General features: G+C 44.8%; 2 protein-coding genes across 8 annotated transcripts in view; one reads left to right on the plus strand and one right to left on the minus strand.

Annotated features, from left to right (window-relative positions):
- Positions 1-21,091, plus strand: part of nAChRa3 (nicotinic acetylcholine receptor alpha3 subunit) — a 41,520-nt gene extending 20,429 nt beyond the window's left edge. For 3 of the 6 annotated variants that reach the window (XM_018024663.2, XM_026813521.1, XM_018024661.2), the window contains 12 exons: positions 9,170-9,287; positions 11,381-11,520; positions 11,593-11,637; positions 14,053-14,162; positions 14,231-14,411; positions 15,923-16,038; positions 16,146-16,314; positions 17,627-17,763; positions 17,995-18,153; positions 18,529-18,711; positions 18,778-18,991; positions 19,056-21,091. In XM_018024663.2, the coding sequence (XP_017880152.1) occupies positions 9,236-9,287; positions 11,381-11,520; positions 11,593-11,637; positions 14,053-14,162; positions 14,231-14,411; positions 15,923-16,038; positions 16,146-16,314; positions 17,627-17,763; positions 17,995-18,153; positions 18,529-18,711; positions 18,778-18,991; positions 19,056-19,253 (1,704 nt within the window). In that variant the 5' untranslated portion in view covers positions 9,170-9,235 and the 3' untranslated portion in view covers positions 19,254-21,091. Of the gene's footprint in view, positions 1-9,169; positions 9,288-11,380; positions 11,521-11,592; positions 11,638-14,052; positions 14,163-14,230; positions 14,412-15,922; positions 16,039-16,145; positions 16,315-17,626; positions 17,764-17,994; positions 18,154-18,528; positions 18,712-18,777; positions 18,992-19,055 lie in introns of those variants that run through there. The other 3 variants (XR_001916622.2, XM_026813522.1, XM_026813523.1) reach the window with 3 other exon arrangements.
- LOC108624998 (uncharacterized) lies at positions 15,948-24,253 on the minus strand. 2 transcript variants are annotated; one of them, XR_003389168.1, is made up of 7 exons: positions 23,774-24,253; positions 23,318-23,610; positions 23,071-23,214; positions 22,893-23,007; positions 22,660-22,837; positions 22,426-22,597; positions 15,948-16,055 (listed from the first exon to the last, which is right to left on the minus strand). XR_003389168.1 is itself a non-coding variant. In XM_018024664.2 (6 exons), the coding sequence occupies exons 1-6, from the start codon at positions 23,987-23,989 to the stop codon at positions 22,479-22,481; spliced, it is 1,065 nt and encodes a 354-aa protein (XP_017880153.1). In that variant the 5' UTR covers positions 23,990-24,252; the 3' UTR covers positions 21,636-22,478. The 2 variants fall into 2 exon arrangements, 1 of the variants encoding a protein (XP_017880153.1); XM_018024664.2 differs by lacking the exon at positions 15,948-16,055 and having other exon boundaries at positions 21,636-22,597; positions 23,774-24,252.
- Positions 24,254-24,416: the final 163 nt, after the last annotated feature.

Here is a 24,416-nt window from a genome sequence, read left to right on the forward strand (position 1 = left end):
GGCAAATGTTTTTCCGACGTCTGATTTCTTTTGAAAAAATGCGTTTCTAAGTGTATAAACTTTTTGTATAGCCAATACATCCTTAATAAGGACGTCGGGTTAAGGATCGAGTTATCGTTCGAAAAGTGGAGCTGTCGGGGAAAGAAAAAATGTAGCGCAGCTGCTGCTGCGCGGCCCGCTGATAACGTTACGTTTCGTGGCCCGTATTCTGTCGAGCACGCGATCTCTCCCCGAATCGGGGCCTCCTTATCACTTACTCAGCGCAAACCTTATCGTGGAGCATTCGAGCGAGAGGAAAAAAAATACAGAAAACCGACGAGATTCTCGTTCGCCCCTTTGATCCTTTTCAAAACGTTTCTAGATTTAGATTCTTATCCTCGCTTCTCGATCCGTGCCTCTGCCTCGCCTCGACGCATTACCGTTCGACGGCTGATAAACACGCGTGCATAAGTGCATTTTAATTACGACTGGTGTAACGCGATCAGGAATTTATTACGCGCGCAAACGAGTTAGAGTGGCACGTTGACCGACGAATTACACATTTTATGCTGTACAGGCTTCGACCCACATTTTTTCCCAGCTCGGATTAGAATATCTCTGATCTGAATGGTAGAGCATACGTACATACATACATACATAAGTAAATACGGATAAGATACGACACGATTTTTAGAAAGGGCATTCACCTTGATTAACATTCTCGTTATCAGACTTCTCTCGTTCACGAGTTCTATTATTCGATTTGGTCGTTTCAATTTTCTGATATGAATTCGACGAGGACAGGTGGTGGAGCGTAGCAGCAACGGGGGTATCGATTCGTCTTGGCAAGGCGCATTCGATTGTTTTCGGCCGCGGATTTAAGAGGAAACAACCACGAGGAGAAGAGGGACGTGGACGCAACAGGGGAGAAAAGAAATTGCCCAGAAGCAATCTGTTGATGGATTTTTTGATTAAATGTCCCACTCGCGTGGATGCATATTTTTATCGCGTAATATTCGATGATTCCTACTGACGATTTCCTTCCGGCGCGTCGTTTGTCCGTCAGAAGACGTAGCTCGTTTTGTTCATAGACGAACAAACGACCAATCGAATTAATACGACACTCGACGGTCTATGAACAAGCCAGAGAGATACATTGGACTCGGTTCTGTTGGAGTTTTCGCCGAATGGTAGCAACGATTACGGACTGGGTTTATTAACTACAGTTATCTCGTGATACTGTTGCACGCGAAACGGTTATATTTTACCCGAAGTTTCTTGGGTTAATATACGGGTTACGTCGAATTCCTAGCGATGCTCTCATCATTTCCGCGACTCTCGCTATTCATTTCCCGATGGTCTCTGCTCTATTCGTTAATTAATCCATTAAACGTTCACGTGTGTGTTTTATCATAAAATTGATAGAAGGAACGTTTATTCTCTGAACGACGATTGGTTCTAATGAACGATTTATATTCAGTGTGACTTGGTCGCATTTTGATGCACGAGTATGGAAATCGGGTGGGCGAGAGAGTCCGTTTCGATCCGAGCTTAAAGAACTTAAGACACTTAGAGGAAATAGTGATCTACGACGAGCTCGGAAGGGGCTCGGCTTCGAGGGAGCGGCCTGACTCGAGACACCTCGTTCGAGCCGAGTTGCTAATTAAGAAATACACACTACCCTCGACGTTCGCTGGAGACGTGCTCCAGTCCAACGTTTTACCCTCCTTTTCATTGCGTTACCTTCGACGATGGGTTCTGAAAATTCACGATTTCTTTAATCAATATTAAATTCTCTTTCAAATTTTTATTCCCATTTCGAATCGTCACGCTCACCGGATGTTGTCCTTTTTTATTTACGTCCAGTCGTGTTGATTAGAGAATCGCGAACGCAACAGGTGATTACACGCGTTCGGTAAATTAAACGTCGTCACTTTCGAACCGTACGACCGTTCCTTCCACGCTCGTTACCCATGATTTCAATCCATCGTTCAATCGTCCCTTTGCGTTCGCCAGATCGTGAATACAACGGCAAGATCGTATACAATAAAAATGAGAATCCTGTTTTTTATTCACACTTGGAAGCTGTTAAAATTCTGATAGAAATCCGAGAATAATCGTAAGAAAACGGAGATTAAAAATGATGAACGTTTCGAATTTGCAAACAGTTGACCGTGGTAAGCACGTGGACTATTTAAACATAGAGAATCGACTGGGTTTATTGGAGGCATAGATGCACGCGTGTGCATGTTCCGAATGGCCTTCGGATTCCAGGCCGTGGGTTAGAGACAGGCCGAGAGGGAGAGGACCTTCGAATACGATCGCGTCGATGGCTACCTATTGGGATTTTCAATTGAACCGACACGAACGCCGTGGAATTTCGAGTCCGCCTCGAAAGTCCAGGAATGATCCTCGCGGAATGAACGACCTTTTCCCCGATTATGCCGTTCCTATCCCAATTACTTCCCGTTCGACGTCCATTAACTTCCCCGAATCAGGCCTCGTTTCGTCTCCTAATTTTTTATTAAAAAATCCTGTAAATTCGCGAAGCTACGAACTCTGGTCTTGGCGGTCGTCTGTTATTCTTGAAGCGGTAGAACTCTTACAGTTCTTCGGGCAGTCGTTACACGGCTGAAAGTTTAACCCTGCTGTCAGCCGAACGTGACGCGGTACGAACTTCGTCGCCTTATCGCCGGTAAATATTTGATAGGAAATCCTTATGCGAGCGAGAATCCATTCGCTTCGAGAAATAATGCATCGCGGCGAGAAATATACGAGTGCGAGTCTTCATAATGCATCGACGGGTCACTCTCACAGTTTTTCCCGAGAAGAGGAACCTGTTATCACACGTTTTATTATCTAAATCGTTATAATTAATGATCGCAAGTCTCGTTTGTCAGGCGCAAATTTCAATTTCGCGAGTGAAATTAAGCGAGACTAATTATGCGTCGATGTCCGGGCGGCGGAAAACCGAATTTTCCGGTTGATTCGAACCGCGTGACACGTGTCCTCCGTTGGGATTTCACGATAAAAATTCTAATTACAATCGATCGATCGTTTGAAATATTTATAAAATCGATTGACGATTCTGTGAAATTAATTGTGCGCCGCGGAGGAAACTGTGCAGAATTTGCAACGGTGCAAGTTTCATTCGCTGCGAGGCATGGAAGCGAAGAAAAACTCGTTTTTCAAGCAGTTTCCTCGTATATAACAATAAGAGAGGCGTCTGGGTCCTCGAAACTCGAGCTGAAAATTTACCCGGCTTTGTCGCATCGCGATGCGCTCTTAACAGTATTAAACCTGGCGAAGAATATGCTCTCCCCTTTATTTTGCTGCGGAACACGGTTTTCCAAGCGCGTCTCTTCTCGTTCGACGCTTTCGCTTTGACTTTATTTCGTCGCGGCATAATTTTAAAATAATCATGCCAGTCGTACGTGAATCGTTTAATTAACGTTAGATAGTTTCGAGACTCGGAGGAAAAATCTTTAGTCAGACTGATTAAAATAAGATTCGGTTTAAGGGGGGTCGATACAGATAGACGGATGATCAAGCGAGCAGCGTCAGGCTCCTGCGAAATTGAATTTGACGACGCGTCATGCTCGCGGAATTTCTCTGAGCGGGAATTAATTGGACGCCCGGAAACGAATCGATCTGACCCGGCGTCGACGTTCTCTCTCTCTCTCTCTCTCTCACTCTCGTGTCTATATTTGCCAGTTAACCCTCCCGGGTCATTTGAGACCGATAAATGTTTCACCCCGTGTCCAATGATCTCCTACGAAAATTAATTATGTTCTGAAGGGTCGTTCTTTCCAATCAAATCGGAGAGTTTCAAGTCACGTCTGACTGAGAAAATGATTCATTCGTTTCTGTAACGAATCTCGAATTCTGTGTAATAAATATTCGTACAGATTCGAATTATTAATTATCGATCGATTGATCGAAGACGTCGAGACAGCGTATGGAAAATGAAAAGTAAAAATTGGCATATTGAAATTGCGTGGTGGATGCGCGAAGCCACAGTAGCTAACGGTTGCGGCACCCTCGTAACCCAATTTAGAAGAGGATACAAAAGAGTATTCGGTGATATTGAGCCGTGAGATGCGACCTACTTGCGAGAACCGACCGACCGACCGACCGACCGACCGTTTCTCTCCCTTACCTTCTTCGTTGGCCGCCTCCGTGTTTTTACACCTTCGGTTCCAATTGTCAGAGTTCGTTCCTACTTAGAATCGATCGATCGATTTAAATCGACCTAAAATCCTCGGTCTCTGGAAAATATTTTGGACAAATTACCATCTGATTGTTTATCTGTTATAAAAGCTGGCTATTTTTCAGTGAAAAGATTTGATCTCGCGTAAAAGTCTGCATAGAAATTCAACAGGTGAATTCAGTTTTCGCTTTATTTTAAGCAGAAGCTGATTAAAAAAATTTGTCAGAGTCATGAAATGACGGGAGTTCAACAGGTGTACGAAATTATTTATTGTTCGAACGGACGTTAGAAAGAGCGAAAGATTATTTTTCAGAATCAACGAATCGTTTATAATCCCGCAAGGGGGGATGGAACCGGATTTGTTCTCGGGTTTCCGCGAATATTTTTCATCGACGTTTCCATTTCGACGATCTGTCGCAACGCTGTCCGGAACTCAATTTACCGAAAATCGTAAATCCTGAGAGGGTGGCGGCGAAACGTGGGCGGCTCTCTCGCCACTGTATCTAATGGACAAATAAATGGATGGATGGCTGGCAGGGTAGCATTCATTTTTCATCGTTCCAAGACGCGACGACTGACAAAAAATTAAACTCGAAATTCTAGAAACTCGTCAGGGTTCGCGTTAATTAATTAGAAAAGATTTACATTCGATCTCCGTTTCCACACGTCTGATTCGACGATAAAAACGTGGCGCACATATTTTGATTCGTAGAACAGAATTTTCTTGAGTCGAGGAATGATGGTTGTTATCACGCTCGCCACGGTTCAGCAGGTTTCTGCGCCATTGGATAGCGGCACTTTGATGCAGTCGAGCGATCCTTTTGCATCCTGCGTCGGAACGCGTTTCCCTTTGGAAATCTGCCATCTCTTCCTGTGGGAGGGAGTCGCAACGAATTCTCGCTCCCTCCCGTGTCAAGTATAAAATGCTCGAACAAACTGGAACTGCTATCAAACTTGACAAACGCGCGCACGTACAGATCTCTAGCGTAATAAGTATTTTATTATGGAAGTTGACAAAAGTCCGAAAACGAGTGAATTCGTAGGTTTAATGCGATCCATCGTTTCTGGAGCATCGAATTAGTGCACGTATTTCGAGTCCCGTTAAAGCTCGAGGGTCTCTCTGGCAATGGACCCGAGAAACATTTACGTGGTCGTATTAGAAGAAAGCTTGTGAAATTGGTGCTAACAGTGGGAACGTTTAATTCACGTTTGCACTCAGAGATTGCGATTGCATTGAGAAAAGAACTGCGGGGAATCCGTTAGATATCATCGATAGGTCCTCGAATGGTAGAAGGAATTTTCGAGGCAAGTGGATATTTAATTTTCCATGAGCCAGCCGGTCGAATCGATTCCACTAGGAACCACTCTCCCGTGGAATCGGCCCGTAGGCCGCTTCCGGATTCCCACGGAACCTTTCCTATCCTTTTCATATTCAATTATCCGAGTAAAGGAGGTCTGGTTTTCTCACGGCTTCCTTCTATCCTTGCGTTTCTTCAATTTGTTTCTTTTGTTCTCTCCGTTGGTGAATAATTTTAGTAATCGTTCGATTTACACGTTCATCGTCGATGAAACTAATTTGACTCTGATCTCTGCTTAACAAGAAGAAATTGCCGGCGTGTAACGAGCGTTTATCCATTTGGCAAAAACGATCCTAAAAATAAGAGTAGAACGTTAATTACCGGTCGCGTTACACGTGAATTACGACGTCCATGAATTATCTCCGTTGATCCCTTCTGGGTACTAACAAGGCGAAACAGGCTGTTAAATCTGCCTCGTAAAAAATGTCCAAATCCCCGAAGCGTATCACGAGTTTCCTCTTTAATCACAAATATTTTTCATCGGTATTTTAGTATCATAAATGAATCTACTGTTTGTCTAAGGAAATTAATTCTACGTTTAATACTCGCGTATGAAAAATTTATGCGCCGTTCGATCTCCTCTCCTGCAAATAATTGACAGATCTAATAGGATATAAAAAATGCATCCCCTGTTCATGAATAATTACGTCCTTCCCTTCACGAACTTCCCCTCGCGTCCATCAATTTCCGATCAGTGGTTTAAAATCTGTTTAGACTTAGAATTTGATCGGTGCATTTTGTAATGGCGCAACGACGACGGTTCTTATCGGAAGCCTACAAGAGCCCGTGGTCGATCTATCGAAGGGATTATGCATAAAATTGGTGGGACAGGTCGTATTACTCAGTGAGTGTCAGCCGAGGCGTCGCGGGAGCGTGGTCGTGAATTTAAGTTTCGGCAAGAGGTTTCGGACACGTACTCGTTCGGTTAACCATGGTTTACGGACGACTTCCGGCCTCGCGGCCAACCTCTGTAAACAGCTCGACACGTTTGAGAAAACTCGGCTCATGCACTATGCAACCGGGAACCGCGTCCATTTGCCTCGTGCAAAATTAATCATCCACTCCAGACCCCCTGGATTAATCGGAAATTTCAAACGTAAACTTTGCCCCTCCCCCCTATCCGGATCATCTCCGTAGATCACGGCCTTCCGCTTGTTTTCCAAATTAGATTCAGAAGATTCCCTAACGAGAGGCGGACGCTGTTAAAAATTGGCAAACAACGTTTAACGTATCGCGAATTCGGCGTTGCCTCTCGAATTTTATCCGCGAGTTTTCCCCGGAACATTTGCAGAAATTGTTGATTCGAGCACGCGGACAAACAATGCGAAACAAGCGTATTTGAGGGGGTAAACAAACACGCGTAAATACGAATCGATAATTTCGTTAGTCCGGGCAAAAGTTGGGACCAGTGATAAAAATAGTCGAGTGAAATTCGATAAATTCGTAAATTATTATTGTGGGATAGAGGGCGTTCATCTAATTTATCATTCATATCATTACCAATTAACAAATTGTTCATGTTAGTCTCCTAGACAAAATGTTGTTTATTATAAAAAAGAGAATCGTTGTCGTGAAACGTTGAGAGTCGTCAAATGTCGAGTCCAGTAACGAACTGTACTGCGGTGAGTCAAGTCGTAATCGTGTCGTTAGCGTTGTAATCGTGTCGTTAGCGTTGAAATGTAATATCGCGTCGGAATATGTTTAAAGTGTAAGAATACGAATTATTATTGAAACATTACAATACTTAGAAATTAGTATTTATAATAGCTGCGGTTAATATCTATTTCAATTAAATACCGGTTCCCAAATAAAATCCCACATTATTATTATTATTATCCGAGTCGAATCGAGAGGTGAATCTCGAGAGTCTTAATTCATTTTCCGACGGAGGGCTTTAAAGTAAATTGCTGTCGGTGTTCCCACCGCGAAATCTCGTAATGCCGTTATTATGCCCTGAATGACAGTGGGTAACAAGTTTTCGGGACGAGGCTAAAAAGCACTGCGGTTCGTAATCACGGCGCTAAACGTATCGACGAGTCGTGGTCGATACTCGTTCGTTTTTTTCCTCCGGACACTGATGGATGAGGGGACTTGCGAGCCGGCAATAAATCATACAACATCGATCGAAGTTTAGAAGACGATCGTGATTTCCTCGATTCTCATATAAATTGCCAATTATCAGATACAATCGGTGTTTCTTTTATTACGAATTCTGTTCAATTTAAAATTTCATGCATTTCTAGTAACACTAGAAACGTGCAAGAATTCTAAAAGCAAATCATCGATCATTCTCTGTAGGCCAGAAACGTGTTATTTCGCATGAAACATTGGGAGCTTCCGGGTACTCGTGAAAATCCCGCGTGGCAAGCGAATTCTAATACGTTCGATTTCTACGGAGCTTGCACTTCCTGGTTTCATTGATAAGATCAAAGCCGCTCGCCTTTCCACAAGTTCGAACCGACCACCTTTTTATTAACACTGCGTCACAATTATTGTAATGTTAAAAGAATGTTTTAAATTGTAAAATATTCTTATCGTCTGGAAGATCCGTGAAGATGAGTTTTACTGATCGAGTGGAGTTTTGTCGTGGCAACGAAAGTTATTTCTGCGAGATCGATCGGACTCGTCTCTGTCGGGAGCAGCTCCGGTGGTAGACGCCTCGAGACCGGCTAATTATCTGCTACGTTCGCTGGAGTCCCGTCACGCGTGACGAGAGAGCCTTAACCCTTTAACTCCGAGGCGAAATTATGCGCCGTTACGCCACCGAGTGCCTCCTCGCTCGCTTACGATTTCAATTTCTTCCCTGTCTTCGCGAGTTAAACAGCCGTTCGGCCAATCGGATTTATTCAGCTTCGCGAAAATCTCGCCTACACGCTTGGGATTAATCGTAAACTTAGGCGAGTCGTTGTTATTTTTATACACCGCATGAAAATTGCACGAGGCATTTATCTTGAAAAGTTGCCACGCGTCTGGGACGAAAAGCATTGAAGTTTAACAGGACTTAGGAAGTGTATCCGATAGGTCTCTCGACAGAATCGCGTCGTCTCTTCTAGCAGCGTCGAAAACGCCTGGTTTGCACCGTCACTGGAACCAAGCACCGATAGAACCTCCCCGGGGAAGTCGTTCGAGTGGCAGACTATTATCCTTGCTCACTCTCGTCCTCTGGCAACTCGCTTCCCAGATACTAACACCAACAATTCTTCACATTTTTAATCTTCCTGTAAGAATTATCGAAACGAAGATTCGAATTCTGACAACGCAGAGTTTAACAATTCTGTATGAAACAGAAGACGTGTTTTTCTTTTGGTCTCGGAATGATTTACGAGGCGGACGATTACGAAGCACCGTGGCTAGTTTTGCACCTATGATACGTTAGATGCGTATCAGTGATTAATTAACACGACGCAGGTAGCTCGAACAGATAAGCGATTCAATTTACTTTTTACTAGATTCGTTTTAACGAGCAACGCCAATTTCCGGGGGAAATTCATTAAAAACGATTCGTACGTTTAGATAAAAATCGTTTGAGGCGATCGAACCTATTGGGAGGGGGGAGACGAATCTGGGGCAATGAGAAACGTGTTCGATGTCTAATTGTAGGGTCTGGTTCTTCCTGTTTCAGTGGTAGAACTGAAGGGTCCGGGGAGCACGAAGGCGAGAAGAAATGAGTTGGACGTGACACAATGACATGATGAAGAGCCTGGTGGGGATCATGTGGATAGTGTTGGTGCTCATATCAGGTATGTCCAATAAATCTGTCCGACGATAAGGTTCGCGCCTTTCGAGCTCGCGAGCAACTAGAACAGTCAGTAATTTATTATTATTTAAGTAGACTGATGGAGAAAATTCGTAGAATCCGAATTTTCCTTTTTCTCAACCGGAATTTAAACGAGTGAAACGACGTCCGGTCGGAGAAAAGGACGTTGACGTCGAGAAACATTTACATGCGAATGGCCTCGATGAATATGCATCGTGGTAGATTCGTCGCCGGTTATATTCGCTGGCTCATTGTCTGGAGATGATAGGCTTCGCGCCATAAACGGATCAAGCCTCTCTACAATGGGACGTGAGAAGTCTGGATTCCGTCAGTTGATCGCGGCTTCAGACGCAGCGACGATATTCAATTGAATTCGGTTGCTCGTCTTGGACGCTGGAAAGCTCGACTCTTTCGCTAGGCATCGTCCATCGCATTGTTCGTTGCTGTACGTGAGCGAGAGGAAGAAAAGTAGTAGGAACAGCCGTGGAAGAGAGCTCGTTTGAACGGCAGGCGTATCGGGAAGCTCGTTGAAAATCCCGGCTGGAAAACTTGCCGACGGTTTTTCCCTCCCGGGGGAATAAACATCGGTGCAAGTGGATACTCGAGTGGAGTGTCTTTTAAACGTTCGATATTTCTCGATATGTCCGGCTCATCGAGCAATCCCCGTCTCGCGCGAAAAAGCAATATCGTCCCGGGTAATACAGTGGTCGTTCTTATTGGCCCCGGCAGCAACAATTTCACGGACGTCGACTCCGATCGAAACCTCTCTCTTCCATTCCGCACAGATTAAACCGGAATTCTTACACCACGTATCGAATCGATCACTGAAATTAATAATACGAGCAACGAAAAGTGCAACGAGTACTCGTGGAGGAGCTCTGGTCTCCTTGGATCGAACCGTCCAAGAGGAAAAAAGGTGCAGTCTGATTGCATTAACGTTTACGGCAGAAATCTGTCTGTCCGCTGGAACGAATCTTTATTCCCGTTGTCGATAACAAACGGTCGCCGTACGTCGCTTACGTTCTGAAAGCTCGTCGATTTCTACGGAACAGAGAGAACTGTTACAGAGAAGAGAATTTTCGTTTGAATGTTTACCGGGAGTCGTTCCTTTCGTCCGATTCGTTTGACCATCGAGATTTTTCAATGACTCCGGATTGAAACGTCGTGCTCGTTCGTGCTCGAGGTTCGTGCAACTCGCTTCCACGAAAACGAACCCTAGAGCACGTAATTTCCGGCTAGTTAACCGATTACTCACGAAAGATTGCGATCGAATCGATGCCCATCTGTTCCTGCCACGGTTTATCATTATATCTTTCGACCTATTACCTCCCCCGCGTTACGATATCAATACGAATCGTCTCGCGGTTCCACGTGGCGAACGATGCGATTGAAAGGAATTATAAAACAGAGCGTTCTGTAATAAAAACGGTTGGTCCTGTGTTCCACGGTCGAGGGAATATCGTAAAATGATGTATCAATAGGAGATGGTAAATACGCTGGCACCGTCTCAAAATTGAAACCGCGCCGTGCGAACCGTCCTGGTAGCAGTCCAGGAAGCTCGTAAAACACCGATATAATAAACGTTCGGAGAGGATAAATAATACTCGCCGGGCCTTGCCAGGGAAATCTATTAGAAAATTAATAGAAGCAGATTTCAAACTTGTAAGAGATCGTCCCTGCAATTATTATTTTATTAAACCTTGCCATGAATCGATGGATCTCGTGCCTGTAAATCGCGGACGAGGCGTAAAAAAGGAGAGAGCCGATGAATCGAAACGCGGGGGCAACTGTTCATCCGGTTTGCGCGTCCCCCGATATCGAAACCGAAACTGGCCTTGTTTGTCTTCCATTTCTGCGTGAATAAATCGGCGGAAACCCGTTAAATCACTCTCGGCCGAACGTTTTTATCGAAAACCGTTCACGGCTCTTTGTCCAGCGTTCGTGTATTCCCGTGGGAAAAAGTTCTCCCTCGGATATAATGCCTGATAAACGAACCGCACAAACGTTCGTAGGAATACATCCGAAACGACCGGTTCTTCTTCCTGTAAATTAATATTCTGTTTCCTTTGATCTCAGGATGCTCAGGAAATCCGGATGCGAAGCGGCTGTACGACGACCTCCTGTCGAATTACAACAAGCTGGTTCGTCCAGTGGTCAACGTCACAGACGCCCTCACCGTTAAAATCAAGCTCAAGCTCTCCCAGCTGATCGACGTGGTAAGCATTCTGCAAATTAAACCGTGAGAATAAAAAGAATCGTTCATATCTTGAATACCGTTTCTGTCGCAGAACCTGAAGAATCAAATCATGACGACGAACCTGTGGGTCGAGCAGGTGAGCGATCTCTACTTGAAGTCGTTGAAGTCGTTGAAGTTTTACGTCTTCCATCGTTCCTCCATTTCATCAAAACAATTATTGCGCTGGTTTTTTTTTTCCCCTCGAAAGAGGACAATGTAAACGAGAGAAACGCGCGTGTAATCCGGGGCATTTCGCTCTCGCGTCGTCGTGTTCCTTTGGTTTTAATTAATTTCACCGGGAAGCTGATCCGATGGGAGGGCCTGACACGCGTCAAAACTGTTGAACGTCGCGGACAAAGTGAGCCCCGGTGCTGTTGGCAGCCCGTGGAACGCGGGATGCACTCGTGAAAAGAACGATAATCGAGTCGCGTACACGATAATACTCAAATATTCCCTGTAACATCTTTTTATCCTCTCCTCTAAATAAACAGCGACGGTATATCAAATGTAATTGCAAATGCTCGTTCGACGAACTTTGTTACGTACAGAAAATTTGTCGAGCACTCCGTTTTTCTGAATTTTTACTAACATCGTTTTGGACGTCGCGCGAAATAAGGAATAAAAAAGCGGGGGCGGTGGAAACGGACGGGCGTCTGTCTTACGTAATCTAGCGTACGAAAGTGGGTTGCACGGTTCACCGGACTTATTTTGCGACTCTCCAGTGGAACCCTCTGTCCGATTTTCGTTCTACCGAGCATATCCGTGTCCGTAACGTACGTCCATCGGCGCAAAACAATGCTGCCGTACCATCACCAGACACTGAACATACGCAGACGCGTTCCCTTCTAACGAATGGTCTTCGTTTAATGATATGCGACCGTGGAATTATTTTCACACGACGGACTTTGTCTTTGAATTAAAATTATCTTTACTCCGGTTTGTTAAAAGTCGAGTTCTCTCGAGAATAAAAATGTGAACATTTTCTACGTTGTTGGATAAAAGAAAAAAGCGTAATGGAGGAACGATGGGGGAGGAAGAATGATTGCATGGAACGGTACAACGTCGAGCTAATTGATAGAGGGGAACACGCGACAGAATGTTAATTAACGCGCGGCAAGAAAGCTCTGAGCATTCAGCAAATTCGACCAAATAATGCCGATGTAACTAGCATTAATTAAAAATATTCTTGGATTTTATTTAAACGTTGACGATCGAGCAATTCATTATGCAATGTGTCAATTAAATTGTTACATAATCGGGAAGACGTGGAAGGAATTAGAAAACCTATTTATTGCNCATTAATAGTTTACGAGTTATTTACGAAAAACGAAAAATCAGTTTTTTGCAAATTACTCGTTAACTATTAACGCTAGCGAAAAGTTTTTACAGGGAAATTGTAGATCTCGTCGAGCTCTACAAAAAAGGTCCTATGCAATTTTCTCGTATCTCTAAGGGTTTAGGAGTTATTCACAAAAAACGAAATTTTCACAAAATTTGAAGGGGTACCCCTTGGAAAAATCTCGGAAAAATCGAAAATTTTTTTTTCGCGGAATTTCGACAAATGCTTTGAGTAAAAGTCATAGGTACTACTATTACCTTCAAAAAAGGTCGTATACAGTTTCCTTTTACCTCAAATTACTTCAGGAAAAATCGTGGAAATTATTTCGTCCACCGTCAATTATTCTCCTTGTTGGTATTACAATAATTCAATTAATCGTTCAATTCGTCAATTTAGTCGTTCTTTAATCAGTAATCGATGATTAAAACCAGTTAGAATACTTCCAACACGGTAATTTATAAGATGCCCGACATATCGTTGACTCGTACTACTTGCCAGACGTACGAAATGAAACAAAAATTGCGTCTCGCATTTATGCGTTACAATAATTTACTCTCTGGTATAAGACGTCATTTAAATCGTTTTTAAAGCAGAAATACGACCCCTGAAAATACATATAAATTACAATAAATAAAAAAAGTCGCCAGTGCCAATTCGTCGAGCGTCTGACTTATCGTTGACTCATATCACGGTGCCGGACCTGAGAAATTAAAGAGAAGTTAAACATTGGTCGATCGTGAATAGTTTGTCGATAAAATCGATGACGCGAGTGTGGATCTAGTCTGTAAACTGAAATTCGAAGGAGAAGCGTGCGCCTTGGCCCCTTGGAGGGTTCGTTACACACGACTACGGCTCGATTAATATATGCGAGAGAGCATTGGGTCTCGACGAGCCACCAATATTTGAGTTGATCATACGTATATCGGTGCTCGTCTTTATGTACTCACGCTCGTTACCCGGCGACAGTACCTAACGGATTAATGGCCCGCAAATACTGCGATCCTCTTGACCGAATGCTCTCAAGATTTGAAATTCTAGCGACCCACCGCAAAAGTCAATCGGACTTTATATAATTTTAAATTGGTCAATCGACGGAATTAACGAGCCAATGATTGGCAAACGAGAGTTCGGTTTCAATCAGGTTTTTCTTCATGTTTTCGATTTCTGTTTCAGTCATGGTACGATTACAAGTTAAAGTGGGATCCAAAGGAATACGGCGGGGTGGAGATGCTCCACGTGCCATCCGACCATATATGGAGGCCCGATATAGTTTTATACAACAAGTGAGTCCGGTTCCCATTTTCGTTGCTATGAATATACGAGGAATAACGATGGTACGTTTGTTGGACAGCGCCGACGGTAATTTCGAGGTGACGCTGGCGACGAAGGCGACGCTGAATTACACGGGCAGGGTCGAGTGGAAGCCACCGGCGATATACAAGTCTTCCTGCGAGATCGACGTCGAATATTTCCCGTTCGACGAGCAGACCTGCGTGATGAAGTTCGGCTCGTGGACTTACGACGGCTTCCAAGTGAGCCTTTTTCTTCTTACCGCCACTAACGACCGTCCTCGCGTTCCGAATTTTAACGAACTTCCACATATTTTATCTGATAAACGTTAAACGTGTAAGATTTTTATGAAATTGTGGGAATAGGTAACAGAATAATTAGCACTGGTGATTTCACAAGATTTATTCAGATCAATTGATAGCTCGAGAGACTTCCGCTCGAACAGACGTTCAACGGCTCTCCCTTATCTTATCTCTTGTCAGAAGAATCGGTTTTCTAAAGAACATTTGCCAAAAGGGCCATGTGGCTCGTCGCTAGGCCAGTCGGCCACAAAATTTTCGACGAGAGACGACGTCCGCGCGGCCGGAAATTGGATTAAGAAGACGGGATTAACGGTACGCGAGAAACGCTCGACGTTTGTTTATTTGCATATTATTCCACGGTTCATGCGAAAACCGTGGACGGTTCATCACTATTCATGAGCTCGGTACAGGAGGCTCGGACGTGCGTCGAACGTACATAAATTTCCAACGATTAATATCTTGTCCAGAGGTACATGCGATCGCCGGTTCTATTAATTGCGAGATTTTATTTCCAACAATAATTGACACGCTGTTGTTGTATTAAAATAAATTAATGATCGACACCGTAGGAACAGAGGTGGAAAGGAGCGATCGTACGATCGGGAACGGGAAGAAAAGCGTCGAACGCCACAAGTGGGTTTGTCGTCATCGGTAGACGATTGTCGCGCGGTATCGCGTAAAATATCTCTACCGGCCGATGAATAATGTATATGCGGCCGCGCGTGTGTAATGAGCGTTGTCCATGCGTCATCAGACGGCGGATAGGAACAGGATATCCATCAGGTTCATTTAATAAGAAGCACATGCCGATCGATCAGCGTTATGTACGGGATACGAAATGGACATTCCATAAGGGATGATCACGTGAGACGGTTTTAACGATCCGCCTCGCTGGGACACATGCCCACACGTGGATCTCGCTTCCCGTCGAGCTGGGTCGTTTTCCTCTATCGATATCTGGAACGGTTGAACGTCACCGTTTCATCGATTAATTATTCAGTCTCGTCGTACAATAATTTCCACGTCATTTATCAGTTTTTTTTATATTTTCGACGAAATTTAAATCGTACGTCGTGAAAAGAAACACGGTTACGTAAAGGGTCGCCTGATTTTGGCCGGGATTTCTGTGTCGAGTGTCGGGCGAAATGGCGCAGCATCTCTGTGTCTCGTCCCGAAGGAATAATCGAGGATTCCAGCGGTGCAGTCGCGCCGTGGAATCTCGTTAACTCGAACTGAACGGAAACGGACACGAATATCAGGAGCATCGAGGGCCCTCTCGACCCTGTGTTCCCTCGTTTCCTTGCAAACCGATATTCGTCTGTTCATACGTTTCACACCGATTGACCTTGCGTTCCGGTCGAATACGAATCCCGTTGAAGAACAGGGAAAACCGACGGGCTAAAGAAATAATTAAAATAAAAACGTGCGAAATGAATAATTTCGGTTTCAAGGTTGATCTGCGGCACATCGACGAGGCTCGAGGCAGCAACGTGGTCGACATCGGCGTCGATTTGTCGGAGTTTTACACGTCCGTCGAGTGGGACATCCTCGAAGTCCCAGCCGTGAGGTAAGCTTCTGTCCGATCTGCGAAACAGAAATACGAATTCAATAATCACGCAGTTTCTCCTTTCACTCCTGAATTATCGAACATAAAATAGAATCTCTCGTTGACAGGAATGAAAAATTTTACACGTGCTGCGACGAGCCGTACCTCGACATCACGTTCAACATCACCATGAGACGGAAGACCCTGTTTTACACGGTGAACCTGATCATACCTTGCATGGGGATTTCCTTCCTGACGGTGTTGGTCTTCTACCTGCCGAGCGACAGTGGCGAGAAGGCAAGTGCAGCGTTCAAAACGAACGTTTCATCGTCTCAATTTATTTTACCGTTTTAGAATTACCTCGTTGGTTCCGAGCGTCGGAACGTTTACCGGCAGATAGGAGAATTTGGACGGTCGTAGAATTTTTAACGAGCCAGTAAACTCGCGATAAAAATAAATAAATTTGTCAACGAAACGGGAGGACTACAGGTTTTATTAGAAAATATTTAAACGTCGAGAGTCGAACGATTTGATTAAACCCGAATATTTAAAATTTAAGCTCGATAGTTTGCGGCGATTTACGATCGAACTTCAGAAGGTCAGAGTTTAATATAGGAAGCACGAAGAAGAGTTGTATCGATAAATTTGCTCGGTTCGAGGGGAAAGTAAAGCCAATAAAGGATATTAAATTCGTGGATCGGGCGGCGGCATCTGGAGCGTCTCCGAACGAAAAACTCGACGTCTCTTATCAAATACACACGCGCGTAATCAATTTCTCGCGGGCTGTCTGCGCTGCTTCACGGTTTTATGCGCGTCCTCGTAAAAGTTGGTACAGGAGAATTTTGATACCGTCAACTCTCCAAGTGGCTCCTCCGAGGAAATGTATTATTTTATACCGAGCGGTCCGTCGAGATTGAAAACTTTTTAGTCTCTCGCGTGTTCTAAATTAAGAATCGTTTAGTCTAAGTTCTTGTAAAGTCGCCGCTGCGCGATCTCGATTGTTTATTTATATTGTAATTCACGCTCGAGTGGAAAGCGAGTCTGTGACGTCGTGGTGTATCGGTGGATCTCGGAGGAAGTAGACTCGTTCGACCAGAATTCCGGGTGGAGAGGGTGAAATATCAAAATCCATTGTCGGAATGCAAACCTCTAAATGCCGTTCGACCTCCATTCCTCGTGGACTCTTGACCTCGAGCCGCCGATACCCACTCGCCGCCGCCGCCGCCGCCTCTATAATTCAGTCGTATTGTTCCGCCTCGAAACGGCCCAAAGGGTAAAGCGTGGGCGTCGACGGGGGAGAAAAGGGAGAAGGTCAGATGTCGGCCGACGCTCCGCGACGGGACACCGTCCGCGGATCGTCCGCGTTCTTTTGCACGTTCGTAGAAAATTAAAAGAGGGGAACGTCGCGAGGAACGACCTTAACACGTTTCGAGGTCCGCGCTATGAAAAGAACGTTTTGTTCTACCGGTCTGGAGGGTCCTCCGTCCTTTTGTCGCGACTCGCTTTGCACTCGAGCCTCTCGTAACCGCGAATCGAATCGGGACATTGTCTCCGATCTTTTTCTCCCTTCCCGTTGGTCTCTGTCAAACGATTGACTGTTTAATTGCAGGTCAGCCTATCAATTTCGATTTTACTGTCGCTGACCGTGTTCTTCCTTTTGCTGGCCGAAATTATCCCGCCCACATCGCTCGTGGTACCGCTTCTCGGTAAATTCGTCCTTTTCACCATGATCCTAGACACGTTCAGGTACAAAGAAATGTTTCGATACGATCACAAGCTCAAACTATATTCCATTGATTAAAACTGTTTCATCGATCGATCAATTTTCAAATTGTCTTACGTTCGAATCGAATGCGAACGAATCAGAGGTAGAGGAAAACCGGTGAACATGAAGTGGTTTTTTAATCGAACATGGTTTCGGTTTGGATCGCCCGGGTGGATCGGGTGTGACCGTGACAACGTGTTTGTGCCTTTCAGTATATGCGTAACCGTGGTAGTCCTCAATGTTCACTTCCGGTCGCCACAGACGCACGTGATGGCACCGTGGGTCCGTCGCGTTTTTATCCACGTACTGCCGAGACTGCTGGTGATGCGCAGGTATAACACGTCTTCGAAGAGATCCGATTACGATTCCAGGCAAGATATCATTCTACAGCCCGTTGGGCCCGCGCCAACTGGCGTTAGAACGTTCGTTAGTAGCGTCGCGTTTCTACCCATTCCCATGATCCCTCCACGCACGCTCTTCCCTCTGTTTCAATCCAATTTACACCGATCTTCACCATTCGTGACTGCACGTTGTTCAACTATTCTCTTCTCCTCTTCTGAAATTCTATTCACACCCTTTGCAACTCTTACTATCAGAGAACACGCTTGACGTCTTTAGCGACGACGTAGCTCAGCTTGAATTTAGAGTCACGGCTTGGACGCTTGTAGTCACACGGATAGGAATCTAGAAATGAAATTGACATGAGTAATAACGTGGTTGATTGCAAATGGATTTTGTTTCGACAGGCCGCAGTACCAGCTAGACAAGCGTACCATGGGAGGTCATCACGGACAACGGGTGATGGTGAGAACGTGTAACGGCCTCGAGCTGCGAGACCCGTCGCTGTTTGTAGAGACGTCGGCCTCCGAGCTGGTCGAATCCTCCGTTCTGTTCCCGAGTCTCGATTCGCGGGACGAATTACACCCTCGGTAGGCGATATAACGATCAGTTCACACGTTTGTTAATCGTGGAAATAATGACGGATTACTCGCCAGGGAATTGGAAGCGGTAAACCTGGGGAGCGCGTGTCGCATCCACGGATCTCCGGCGGCGACGGCCGCTCCTCCGCCGCAACTGCCGACCGAGGAGAGCGTGGACGCTCTCTGTAACACGCTTCATCATTGGCATCACTGCCCAGAACTGTACAAGGCCATCGAAGGTATACGTTTCATTGCCGACCATACCAAGAGGGAAGAGGACTCCACCAGAGTAAGTTCGACTCTCGTTTCTCACTTGAAGACTTGAAAGACGGATGATTGAAATCTGTGCGCAGGTCAAGGAAGATTGGAAGTACGTCGCGATGGTGCTCGACAGGCTATTCCTATGGATTTTTACACTAGCCGTAGTAGTCGGTTCGGCGGGGATCATACTTCAGGCGCCGACCCTGTACGACGACCGCATCCCCATCGACGTGCGACTGTCCGAGATCGCGTCCACCACTGCCAAGCCACACTTGAACACGAGCCTCTGAGAGACGATCGTTCAGTTCCGTCACACGCACACGCAGGACACAGCAGGCACAACATCCATGAACGAGTGTGAAGCGCGTCGGCCAGGGACCGCCGGTCTCCGTTCGTTCGGAGAGTCAGTCGACACTCCCTTCCCGTTTTCCATCGGTCAAATCGATTTTAACGCGGTTCCGATCGTTTCTACGGGCCGAGTACCTCTTTCGTCCCTGGCAGTCTCCGATTTATCGCGTGAATCGTAACGACTAACGGCCGATCGATCTCTAATAACCGACGAACGAGACCATCGCCAAGAAACGCGTTTCTTCGCTTCTGATTCTCGACAGGAGGGAAGAAACGCGTTTCCTAGAGGAATTCAAACCGCGCGGTTTCATTATCGCGGAAGCGGGACGACGAAACTTCGAAGGACCGTTCTCGAGTCTCGTTCCACCGAGGAATCACTCGGAAAAGAAAAACAAAACAAAAAAAAACAGATGGGACCGAAACGTTATATTTTACACAAGTATATAAAATCGAAACGAGTTTTAAAGATCTGAGAAGAAAGAGAGAGAGAGAGAGAGGCGAAGGACAGAGATCGCGATCGATGGACTCGACGAAGCCTGTTGCAGACTCAGGAATAGAAGAAGGTTCAAACAGTTTCCGAAATTTACATCGAGCCTGTAACAATGGGGCCATATTTTCACAAAATAAATAAAACGGAGAGAGAGGAATGAGGGAGACGGAGGCACAAGTGGTTCTTGTGCGACGCTATAAATTCTAAATAATCCACATCCGAGGCGCTTGCAAACGAGAGGCGTATTCTAAAGAGGAGAACCGCGGGGGGTTTAGAAGGGGGGGCCTAAGAAAGTTTCACCGACTCGACTTTTATTGCTCATGATAACGTAAATACGTTCGTAATAAGGTACACTTTCGTAATTGTGTTCGTTCCAGCACCACCGACGAACGGTTCGTTGGGAATTTTTAATCGGGGGTGAGTAGCACGTACGTGGAGGATGTTAAATACAAATATTATTATATACAATTTATTATGAATAATTTATCGTCTTCCTAAGCTGTCACGATTTTACTTTCGACGGGGGATAGTCAAGCGTTTCCATTGATCGTACCCGTCAACGAAGAAAGGAAGGACGAGGGGGGAACGTAGAGCCTAATCGGTATAAATCGTTAAAATAGTCAAGTGTATGTGAGTAGCCAGGATTTTACGTCTTAATAAAAAAAAAAAAGCAACGATCCGCTGCTGGACGAAGATACCCTTTGGACAAATTTTTCTCAAATAGAATTTTCAACGAATTCCCAGCGTTTTGAAAAAAGTAAATAAAAAACAGAGGACGACGCAAATGCCTGCCGCACCGACGAGAACGTTTTCACATTTTTGTATGCACTCCGAAAACTAGTCAATGACGAATGATTAGCGCGAGTCTTTCTAGCAACGATTTACATTAATCAACGTTTGCGTTGACTCGTCCTTTCGGGTAATCGTTTCCGCGCTCAATAAACGAACTGTTCGTTCGACCGAGGATTTATTTTCTAATCAAGGGGAGGATAAAAAAGAGTTAACGCACAAAGTGTCGACGTTCGAAGGGAAACCAGTTCCGCGTAGAACGTTCTTCTTCTCGTTTGCCTTCGGTCTTTGTTCGAGAGAAAGAGCGAGTGTGAAAGTTCCGGGTGAACGTGTGAGAAAAGATAGAAGAAAATACTAAAAAAAAATAAATAAAAAGAAGAAACTGAATTATATATTACGAGGAAGTAAGTAAGTAAGCGCAGTGATAGTTACTCGACGTAAGTTTATGACAATTTAACGATACATACGTATATATATTATATAAATATATATAAAAAAAAACAAATATAATAAATAATCATTACGAAGCGCGACGAGAAAACGAATACGGATATTTTGTGAGCGTGAAGCTCGATTATGAGAATCGAAAGCCAGTCGACGTTCGTTCGGACACGGTCGGTCCCTCGGGAAACAGATTTTATAAGAATGCTGCGTCGGACTTTGAACGGTCGTCATTCACGTGAAATGGCCTTATATTCAGCACTCGGACTCGCGAAGCGGAGAGAATTGTTGCTGCTATGTTTAAACACGTAGAGTTTTACCTCGGATCGGGTGATCTCGCGGTTATCGTTTCCTCGCACGGGTCTCTCGTCGCAGAGAGGCGAGCGCCGGTCTTCAGACAAAAAAAATTCCGTTTTCGATTCTCTCTGTATACGTTCGTCGAACGAGACAAGGCGTCGTTTCGTTAATCTGTTCCTTTCGTGTCGCGAGAAGTTCGGTTGAAGATAAAAAGAAAAAAAAAAAGAATCAAAGGTTGTAGAAAAATTCCTATGTTTAAGAAACTGAGGTGTAACTTTGAAGATCTTGTAAATAAAGTATAAACATCTTGGTTCTTGCGAGTTCTATTTTTCTAGAATCTTAGAATTGTTCGTCGCATTGATTTCCAACATCCTGGCAGCCGACCTCACCTCGAAACGCGTTTAAAACTTTGTCGAGCGTAAAACATTTTCTACATAAATTCCAACATTCGTAAATACGTCGCGGAATTACGACTTAGCTTAAAATACGTGTACCATATATTTTAATCGCGAAATAAAAGTTGATACGTCTAGGAACCATACGTCAGGTTTTTTATTCTGAACAAGAGTAGCGAGTATCGTTCAGAGAATAACGCCAGTCGCTTGTCGTACGTATTAATTTCTCCGTTTACTGCCAAAACCTGAATCCCTGTGCGACCGTACCTCGCGTAAAGCCAACGTTACTTTAGATTAGGCACTTAATTAAGAGACTAAAACTAGAGATTCTCCGTGTAGACTTACATATCGTGCCTGTAGAGTAATAATTATCTAAATAAAAAAAAAAAAACAATTGTACGCGTAGCATAACATATAGATATATATATATACATAGTAAAATTTGTCTCGGAGGACGAGTTCCCTGAATAAGTATCCAACGAATAAATAATCGTTAAATGTTCACAAGGTAATCGTGCCGAGTACCGAGTCTTTAAATGCCCACGCTTCGCAAGCTCAAACGTAACGTTGTTTAAAAAAAAAACTATTTAGTCGATCGCTCGCGAGAGAGATACACCATATTAATTTGTAAACGACGGAACTTTCTACGTGAATAAATGTATATCTGTACAATTCTTGAATAAACTCGATTTTTATACTAACGCATAAACCCGTAGAGTGAACGATCGTTTTGTGCCGGTCTCTCGTAATTGTGTTCACATCTCCGTCAGCTCGACGACGTCTTCTTCCTCGTCTCTCTCGGTCGTCTCCTCGACGCGATCGTTCCGTTTCGCCTGTCGGATCCTCTTGATCTTCTTTTTTATCGCCACGGCACCTATTCGATTATTGATCACGTGAGTCAATGTGTAAATTTTAATAAGGATCGGACGTCCTTACAGAACAGCGTCTGCCACAGTTCGGTCTTCTTGGACGTCCTGTCGACAAGCTTTTTCAAAGACTCTCGGTGCCTCTTTTGTATTCCAGCCAGTTCGATCGCCTCTCGCGTAGGCGGAGGGAACAGGCAGATCTCCAGCCAGTACGTGGCTCTCGCGCATCCCAGAAGTCTGAACCATACCTGTAAATTTGCATATAATAGAATATGAACTTCGCTCCTTCTGGCTATGACTTACAGAGTCCAAGCATTCCGCGACGAACCACAGCCACAGACCGAGCTGTGCTTTAGTGTAATTCGTCTCCTCTAACCCGAGCATCAATTTAGGTACGAACAACGTGTATAAGAACGTCCTAAAATTGAACTCTCATATATATTAACTAATTAAAATCGTCGATTGTAAATAATACACGCACCAGCTGAAGCAGTGCAGAAGGAAGAACAGTTTAGGCAGCTTCCTGCCGATAAAGTGTGACACACACAGCAAGATTCGACAAATATTAATAAGAATCGTGTCGATCGCTTTGTAAAATAGAAACGTGCTGACCACCGTGCACCACCTGCGAACAGAATCGTTAAACGTTTATTTAAATCCGACTTTTTATGGCCTCGACGAGACGAGATTTGAAGAGAGAGGAGCCTAGCGTTACGGTGGAGCTTTACTTTTCTCGGTAAGGGCTCATGACGAACGACGCAAAGAGTAAATTGGTCCAGGCCTTGATCCAAGCTCCGTGGGACAGGAGCTCCGTTCCTGCTCGATGAAGGTAGAAGCTTTTATGAAGGAGTGCTCCTAACTCCTCGTGCGTGACGTCCCTCTCGCCGGGGAACAGGTTCAACGGTTTGATCGTCGGCGACTTTAGATAGCAAACGCTGCCAAAGCAAAATCCACAACTCCACACGGCCTCGATTATTCTACTTCTCTGCATCAACGGGACGCGCATACGTCGAAGCAACGACTGTGTTAATACATGTAAACGAACAAATATGAGACGCTCGTCGGTGTCGGGGCTAAGTGTTGTCCTCCGTGCGCGTTCTCCAGAAAAAAAATAGATAATTGCCAGGCTCGTTAGGACTTGGGTGCAGAACGCGAAAGCGTGCGACACGTTTGCGGGGACTTACGTTCAGGCACTTTTCGTACACGATATACAAAACGATCCAAAACGTAATTAAATATCCCAGTAGGACGTCGGACTTTTTTATCTTCGTGTCAGCCGTCCGGTAAGCGTCGAACGTCTCCTTGTCCCATAAGTTCGAAACCATCGGGTTGAATTTAGACACGTCGAGGAACGAGTGCAGGTCGAGCAGCCAGTCGAACGCTGTGGTGCCTCTCGACATCTTCGACGGTCTTTCGGCTCGACGGAATTTAGAAATTTGCTCGAAGCGTCCAACTGTTTTTACACCGGAGAGAATTTATTTACGACCCACACAACTTCTCTACTTCGGAGCAGACGGATCAGCTGCTGCAGTCACGTGTCTACATTTTCCTCCAAATTATACTTGGTATTGGACTGGCGTAGTGGCGCCATCTAGCGGAATCGGCTCGAAATACACACTCTGTATTAGGCAAATATAAAGTGATAGGAGGTTCCACTAACTCCTCGTGTGACGTAAGCAACAGGAGTTAGTGGTGCTTCCTTTGATTCATATTCTCCTAATATGAGAAGCGTGATTGGTTAGAAATACAAAATGGCCAACGAAGTGAAGCGTCCGCGATTATATTCTGATTGGTTAGAAATCCAAAATGGCCAACGAATGGACAGGT

The sequence above is a fragment of the Ceratina calcarata genome, unplaced genomic scaffold (genome assembly GCF_001652005.2).
Source record: "Ceratina calcarata isolate Rehan_Ccalc_2016 unplaced genomic scaffold, ASM165200v1 scaffold337.2, whole genome shotgun sequence".
Lineage (NCBI taxonomy): Eukaryota > Metazoa > Arthropoda > Insecta > Hymenoptera > Apidae > Ceratina > Ceratina calcarata.